Source organism: Lactuca saligna, chromosome 3, assembly GCF_052625555.1.
Source record: "Lactuca saligna cultivar CGN05327 chromosome 3, ASM5262555v1, whole genome shotgun sequence".
NCBI lineage: Eukaryota > Viridiplantae > Streptophyta > Magnoliopsida > Asterales > Asteraceae > Lactuca > Lactuca saligna.
In genome coordinates, this window is record NC_136419.1 from 191,046,053 (window position 1) to 191,054,641 (window position 8,589).

Sequence of the window (8,589 nt, forward strand, 5' to 3'; positions counted from 1 at the left end):
TGAGACCTACATGTACCTTGAACAATTGTGTAACAAATTCTATTTAATGCGTGAATAAATAATAATGTTGTTTAGTATATCAGGGTATTACTCAATGTGTAACATATTCTCTTTAATGAATAAATAACACGGATAGCAAGGGATTAGATACTTATTAGAGACGGATAGATACTTACAAAATAGTTATAGATTAGTGATAGCATTAACAATGTATTAGCAACGAATAAGTGAAGGAATCATGACCGATTAAAATTTCAGGCCTTTTTATGACACAGAATACGTATGATCGCATAGCCGACATGTGCTCGACGGTGGATTTATGTTTTAAAAGGTTATACATAGTATATATATTATAGAATCCTTAAAACCTAAAAAGGTTGTTCACAACCTTGAAAAAAATATAATAAATAAATAAATAAATGAAAAGTCAAAGCTAGGACTAATGAATGGGCGGCTGCATATTATCCTTATATCTTAAATTCTTAAGTTGACTTAAATACTTCCACTTATAGAAAAATCTCTGCGTACTTTCATGACTTCTGGTTCACAAAAAATGGCTTCCACCATCGCTTCAGTCGTTTCAGCCTACGATCGGCCAACGGAACTCAAAGCTTTTGACGAAACAAAAGCCGGTGTTCAAGGCCTCGTCGATGCCGGAATCCGCCATGTCCCCCGTATCTTCATCAACCCACCGGAAACCTCCCCGAAAACCTCCACAACTCTCGATATTCCAGTCGTCGACCTTGGATCAACCGATAAAGCATCGACCCTGGAAAAGATCCGTGCCGCTTCTGAGAAATTAGGTTTCTTCCAAGTCGTGAATCACGGTATCCCTGTGAGTGTTATGAACGATGTGCTTCAAGGAGTTCGCAGATTTCACGAACAAGATGTGGAGGTGAAGAAACAGTTTTACACGAGGGATAATACGAGAACAGTTGTGTATAATAGTAATTTCGATCTTTACACTTCCCCCTCCGCGAACTGGAGAGACACCTTCTTCTCGTTTATGGCTCCGTCACCTCCGCCGCCTGAGGAACTACCGGAGGTTTGCAGAGACATACAAATCGAGTATTCAAATCAGGTGATGAAACTTGGCGTGTTGCTATTCCGATTGATCTCAGAGGCTTTGGGTCTGAACGAAGATCACCTCGGAGATTTGGATTGTGACAAGGGGCTTGTATTCATCGGCCATTGTTATCCTGCTTGCCCACAACCAGATTTAACCATGGGTGCAACCAGACACACAGATGATGGGTTTCTAACTGTGGTTCTACAAGATGAAATCGGAGGACTCCAAATCCTCCATCAAAATCAATGGGTTGATGTTCCTCCAACACCTGGTGCGCTTGTGATCAACATCGGAGATCTATTACAGGTGGATTTAATCGTTTAACATTGAAAACATTTATTTTTGACTCTGAAAAGTCTAATTTTGTTGGGTTTTTTAGTTGATATCGAATGATAAGCTGAGGAGTGTGGAGCATAGAGTGGTGTCAAATGAGAAAGGACCGAGGGTGTCGGTGGCGTGTTTCTTCAGCACCTCCTTAGCGCCGTCGACGAAGGTGTATGGTCCGATCAAGGAGCTGATTTCCGATGACAACCCACCGAGGTACAGGGAAACCACCGTTTATGATTTTGTTCAATATTCCTTCTCAAAAGGCCTTGATGGTGTTCCTCATTTGCTTCATTTGAAGCTTTGAAGTATATTACAAATTATATGTACCTCAAACTCATTGTCATACGTATAAACGTATACAGAAAAAAAAACATACATATGAATTATAAAATGTTATTTTTTTAAAACGTAATCTAAGAAATAGCAATATATATTGTTATTCTATAGAAAGTACAAACAATCAAACAAATGTCATGTTTTGCTTTCTCGTCTTTTGTTCTGTGTAGTGTACATGCATGGAATAAACACGAGTTCTAAAGTTGGAGTGATTTTTCAATTTAATAAATTGATTAAAATTAAGGGCTGAAACAAATCATTTATTAAACAGAAACTTGTCAACTGTCAGATTGGTTTTCATTGTATAATAGTATAATAGTAAATAAGGCTGTCAAATCGGGCACTCATATTGTTTTTATCTCACGAGACGACAAGGTTTTGTGTACCACGAACAAGACACGACACGATATTGTGTTTTTTTTTTTCAATAACACGAAAACAAACCAATTAAAACACAACATGACACGACACGACACGACAAAGATAAAATTACATAACTATTAGTTTATTTAATTCATACTTAATCATATATATCACCACAAAAAACGACAAACATGAAAAACACGACAAACACATGTTCAATCGTGTCAATTTTGTATCGATTTACGAACACGAAACGACACGATACGATATCGTGTATTTTAAACTTGACACGAAAACAACACTAACACGAATTCGAATTTGAATTTCATCCGGATTTCGTTTCATATCGTGTATTTTTGTTGTGTCGTCTCTAATAGTAACATTTAATATTTTAATATATAACAAAAACATATGATTCACTAACATATAACATTTGACAAAAACTAAAAATGGAATTCAAGCTAAAAGTAACAAATTATCATCAAAATTGATCTGATTTTCTCCATGATCATTTCGATGTTGTGTACGTATCAATATACATTGTTGTTTTGTCAAAATAAGTATCAAAATCAATTTTTATTTAAAAACATTGTTGCTTATTTCTTCAATCGGTTTATATTTAGAAATGAGACTTCTAAGAATTGGAATGCATTGTTGCAACATCAAATAACGTCTTAATTTGTATTTTATTCCTTTAGGAAAATGACACATATGACTTATGTAGTTTCTAGGGTTTATCTTTTTACTTAATTTTTAAGTGGTTTTTAAGGGAATAAAGTTGGTTTTTGTCGGACTCATTATGTCCTTTTTGAGAAAATGAAAGGGTAAACCGATGCTCACTTATTTTTATATATTAATAAATTAAAAAAAAATTAAAAGGACCCACAACATCTAAATATCTCTTTCTTCTTCTTTTTCTTCTTGTTCTTGTTCTTGTTCTTGTTCTTGTTCTTCTTCTTCTTCTTCTTCTTCTCTCTCTCTCTCTCTCTCTCTCTCTCTCTCTCTCTCTCTCTCTCTCTCTTACACACACAAAATATCTAAATCCAAATTAGAATAGGAAGCAACACTCAGATCTGATAACCACCATCATCAACACCTGCACGAAATCAAAAGGAAACCAAAACCAAAGTCAAATATATACTTCCGGTTCTTGATTTATAACAAAAATCGTAGAAAAAAAAATCCTAAACAAATCTAATGAAAACTCAATCTATCCATCACACAATATGTTCTGATTTTAAGGAGAAGAAAGATTTTACACATAAGGTTTTAAATGCCCCCTTTTAAAAAAAACGGAGCTCTGCGAGTGGGTATTGTAGAGGAAGACATGGTGAAATTCGAAGATCTCAAATGGGTTTCGTGGGCTGGAAGGAGATGAGGTTTATAAAATAGTTCCATCTTAGCATATGAGGTTTGTTGATATCCTTGCATATAGTTTAAAATCAGATGAACATAAAAGATGATCTTGATAGAGTCTCTCTCAACCAAAACGACGGTTGACATTGTGAAATCGCATATGGTGAATCTAAAATGATGGGGGTTGAGTTGCAGGTTTTAAAATAGATGAAGGGTCTCGGATCTCATCACTAAAAAGATATGGTTTCCAAATTTGTTTGTGAAAAATAAGAACCATGGTAATCAAGTGGTATTTGCTTCTTCTAATCTTGGATAAAGAAAGTGGTTTCCAGGGCCCTGTTGGTACCCCAGTATGCGGGGGATGAGGAGATGCGGAAGACCCGCTACCATGATATGTTGAGGGCTGATATTCAGGAGCATGTCAGCGATTCAGCCTGCCCAACCCTGGAGTCCATGATTGCCAGGGCGCGGGAGAGGGAGCTCGATTTGGAGCACATCAGGAAGAGGAAAGTAAAGACTGAGCAGGTGACAGGGGTTTTGGGGAAGAAACCCAAGGGATCCGACGTTAGGTCGAAAGGCCAGCCGGGCCAGAACCGCTGCAGGAAATGCGTCAGGCCACATGAGGGAGCTTGTAGAGTGGGATCATCGGGCTGCTACAACTGCGGCTGGACGAGGCACTTTGGAAGGGATTGAACTGCCCCCACCCCCACAGTGCAAATGTCAGATCTGATTTGCTTCCATTGCAATCAGAGGGACCATAAAAAGGCTAACTGCCCTAGATTGACAGTAGCGACAGCAGCAGCGCCAGCGACGACGCCGACGCCAATGTCAGCACGGGTTACGAATGGCCGGAAGGCCAAGGTAGAGGCTCCAGTGGTGCGGAGCCGAGCATTTCAGTTGACAGCCGAGGAGGCACACGCTGCACCCGATGTAGTGACGGGTACGATTTCTTTCTTATGCTTTTATGATATATCCTGTGATTTTGATATGTTATGTATGTTCTCTGTTTAGGATCGTTCCATGTGAACGGTATCCCAGCTCAGGTATTGATTGATTTGGGTTTTACTTGATCGTTTGTCTCTCTTGCGCTTAGCAAGAAGTTTCCTGAGTCTTCGGGCATGTTGGATTGCCCTCTAGAGGTCGAGATTGCGGACGATCAGTCAGTGCAAGCATCAGAGGTCTACTGAGATTGTGTTCTGAGGTTGTTCGAGGAGCGTTAGCTGGTAGATCTGGTTCCCATACCTTTGTGGGGGAACAAAGTTATTATTGGTATGGATTGGCTAAGCCCCAATGGGGCCGTGATTGACTGGGCACAACAGTTGGTGTAGATCAGGACCCCAAGTGGGGGAGAGCTGGTGATTCAGGGTGAGAGGCCACAGCGAGGACCAACTTTATGTTCAGCAGCAAAAGCTAGGCGTTACCTTCATCAGGGTTGTGCAAGATTTGTCGCCTATGTTATGGATACCCGGGAGGCGGGTAAGGCGACAGTGGGCGATGTGCCCGTGGTATGAGAGTTTGAGGATGTATTCCCTGAGGAGTCTCCTGGGATACCTCCAGAGAGGCAGGTAGAGTTCAGGATCGACCTAGTTCCTGGTGCGGCTTCGATAGCCAAGGCACTGTATCTGTTGGCTCCTCCTGAGATGTAGGAGTTGTCTACATAGCTGTAGGAGCTATTAGACAAAGGATTCATTTGGTCGAACAGTTTACCCTAGGGAGCCCCGATTCTATTTGTGAAGAAGAAGGGCGGGTTGCATCGGATGTCTATAGACTATCGAGAGCTGAACAAGGTAACGGTGAAGAATCGTTACCCAATTCCGAGGTCAATGACCTCTTTGACCAGCTACCAGGAGCATCTTGGTTCTCCAAGATCAATTTTCGTTGAGGGTATCATCAGATGAGGGTCAGAGAGGAGGATGTACAGAAGACTACTTTTCGAACGCGTGATAGCCACTATGAGTTCATGGTGATGCCTTTCGGGCTCACTAATGCTCATGCCGCCTTCATGGATCTCATGAACCGCGTGTATAGACCGATGTTGGATCAGTCTGTGATAGTTTTCATCGATGACATCTTGGTTTATTCCAAGACGCGAGAGCAACATGAGGAGCACTTGCGAGAGGTTTTCGATACTTTGAGGAAGGAGAGCTTTCTCCAAGTGTGAGTTCTGGTTGCGGGGGGTGCAGTTTCTTGGGCACCTTGTCAACCAGGACGGGATTTCGGTTGATCCGGCCAAGGTGGAGGCCGTGATGAGGTGGGAGGTTTTGTGGTCTCCATCTGAGATTCGTAGCTTACTGGGATTGGAAGGATACTATCGGAGGTTCATTCACGAATTCTCCAAGATAGTCGTGCCCGTGACCCGGTTGACGAGGAAAGTCGTGGTAGATCTTTTGCTGGGGCGTGAGCAGCAGGTCACATTTGAGACGTTGAGACAGAGATTATGCGAGGAGCCAATCTTAGCCCTGCCATAGGGCATGGAGGACTTTGTGGTATAATGCGATACGTTTATCTCGGGTTTGGGCACGGTATTGATGTAGAGGGGGCATGTTATAGCTTACGCTTCGAGGCAGCTGAAGCGTCACGAGGAGAATTACCCGACGCATGATTTGGAGCTGGGGGCTGTTGTTTTCGCCCTCAAGATTTGGTGCTATTACCTCTATGGGGTTCGTTGTACCATTCACACGGACCACAAGAGCCTGAGGTATCTCATGGACCAACCAAATCTGAATATGAGGCAGCATCGGTGGCTTGATGTGGTGAAGGATTATGATTGCGAGATCCTCTACCACCCGAGGAAGGCTAATGTCGTGGCCAATGCTCTTAGCCGCAAGGCAGTGCCGATCAAGGACATTTGTCTCAGGATGATAGTTGTGACTCCACTATTGGAGAAGATTCGGGAGGCCCAACAGGAGGCCATGAAGGAGGAACATCGGAAGAGTGAGCGAATTGTGGGTCAGGTTTCCTCCTTCGACTATGATAGCCAGGGATTGTTGGCTCTTCACCATATGGTGTGGGTCCCTTATCATGGGGTTGTGCGCCAAGTATTGATGGCAGAGGTGCACAAATCCAGGTTCTCTATCTATCCCGAGGCGACGAAGATGTACATGGATCTTCGTCTAGATTATTGGTGGCCTTGTATGAAGAGGGTCGTAGCTTGGTTTGTGGAAAGGTGCCTAATCTGTAGGAAGGTCAAGGCTGAGCACCAGAGACCTCACGACAAGGTCCAGCCGTTGGATATCCCACTGTGGTAGTGAGAGGATATTACTATGGACTTCATTACGAAGCTTCCCCAAACCGCGCGAGGGGTGGATTCGATTTGGGTCATTGTTGATCGATTGACCAAGAGCGCCCATTTTATTCCGATTTAGGAGAGTATTTTGGCCGAAAAGTTGGCCAACATCTATATCCGGGAGGTAGTGGCGTGACACGGAGTGCCAGTTTCAGTGATTTTAGACAAGGACGTGCGATTCACCTCTAGGTTTTGGAAGAAATTCCATGACGAGATGGGTACTCGACTACATTTTAGCACCACTTTTCACCCGCAGACGGATGGTCAGAGCGAGCGGACCATCCAGAATCTAGAGGATATGATGTGGGCGTGTGTTTTAGACTTCGGGGATAGTTAGGATACTTACCTTCCGTTGGCTAAGTTCTCTTACAGCAATATCTATCAAGCGGGTATCGACCGTCCTCCTTTCGTGATGTTGTATGGGAGGAAGTGCAGGACCCTGATATGCTGGGGAGAGGTTGGGCAGAGGGTCATGGGGAGTACCGAAGTGGTACTCAAGACTACGGAGAAGATCTAGTAGGTTCGGAGTAGGCTTCAGACTGCTCAGAGCTGGCAGAAAAGTTATGCCGACAGGTGGCAGTAATACCTGGAGTCTCCTTAAGGTGTCGCCATGGAAGGTCGTCATTTGGTTCCGGAAGTGGGGCAAGTTGGGCCCTAGGTATATTGGGCCCTTCAGGTTTATGGCCCGGGTGGGCAAGGTAGCATATAGGCTGGATCTGCCAGCCGAACTCAGTCATATTCATAGCAATTTTCACATCTCCCAGCTACGCAAATGTCTGGTGGACGATTCGGCAGTGGTGCCTCTAGAGGATATTCATGTTGATGACAGCCTGAACTACATCGAGCGGCCAGTGGAAATCCTTGACAGGAAGTCAAGGAATTTGAGGAACAAGAGGGTGGAGCTGGTAAAGGTGCAGTGGCAGCACCGCAAGGGATCAGAATGGACCTGGGAGCCAGAGGACGAGATGAGGGAGCATTACCCTGAGCTTTTTCAAGATCGAGCAGAAAAATTCGAGGACGAAGTCTGAAATAAGTGGGGAGATTTGTAAAACCTGATTCCTGGTATGCCTATTATTCAAGTATTTTGTGTTTCTCTCTGGGACTTGACAAGTTGGAGGCCCAACTCGTCGAGTAGAATTGCGACCCGCAGGCAGTTTAAGTATCCTACTCGACGAGTCGGGGGACTGACTCCGCGAGTAGGTACTGGTTGAGTGAAACCCTAAATCTAAGGGTTTGCACCCTATTTAAACACCTTATCTCAGCCCCCATCGCCCTTATCACTCCCAGAAAGGGATGTATCGAAACCCTAGCCGTTTTTTTTGAGTTCTAAGGCCATTTTGGTACATTTGGTGGTTTCTGAAGCTTGAGAAGAACAAAGAAGTTTGAGAGTTTGTGTTGGGGCTTAGAGATTCAGAGATCTAGTTCCATTTCCATCACAATCAAGGTAAAATTCTCTTGTCTTGGTCTTCTTTGTGTTTATTCATCTTTAGACTTGGATTTTGGGCACATTTAGGGCTTTCTAAGCCATTTTCAGATTTGTGGAGTGTTATATGGAGTCTTGATTTTAGATATGAGTCATTGGAAGGGTCTCATGGGATAAAGGTGACAACTCTATGGGCATGAGAGCCCCATACATCTTTTAGAGCACCTTTTAAGGCTTTTTGAGCCAAATCCCCCATGCATATGCACCAAGTTTGGAGCTTTACTTATGAAGTGGACACTAAGGGTTCAGATCTATGGTTTTGAGGTGTTAAGGCCCATTTAAATAGAATATACAGTGTTGGCCAAGGATGGACTCAAGTTGTTCTTCGAACTCGGCGAGTTACAGTGTAATGACCACCAAATCCTTTTT

The 8,589-nt window shown here is 43.1% G+C and overlaps 1 protein-coding gene across 1 annotated transcript; it reads left to right on the forward strand.

Annotated features, from left to right (window-relative positions):
- Window positions 1–497: 497 nt before the first annotated feature.
- On the forward strand, window positions 498–1,988 carry LOC145037666 (1-aminocyclopropane-1-carboxylate oxidase homolog 1-like). Its single transcript, XM_078986364.1, has 2 exons — window positions 498–1,375; window positions 1,449–1,988. Exons 1-2 carry the CDS (start codon window positions 533–535, stop codon window positions 1,698–1,700), a joined length of 1,095 nt encoding a protein of 364 aa, XP_078842490.1. The 5' UTR covers window positions 498–532; the 3' UTR covers window positions 1,701–1,988.
- The last annotated feature ends 6,601 nt before the right edge of the window (window positions 1,989–8,589 follow it).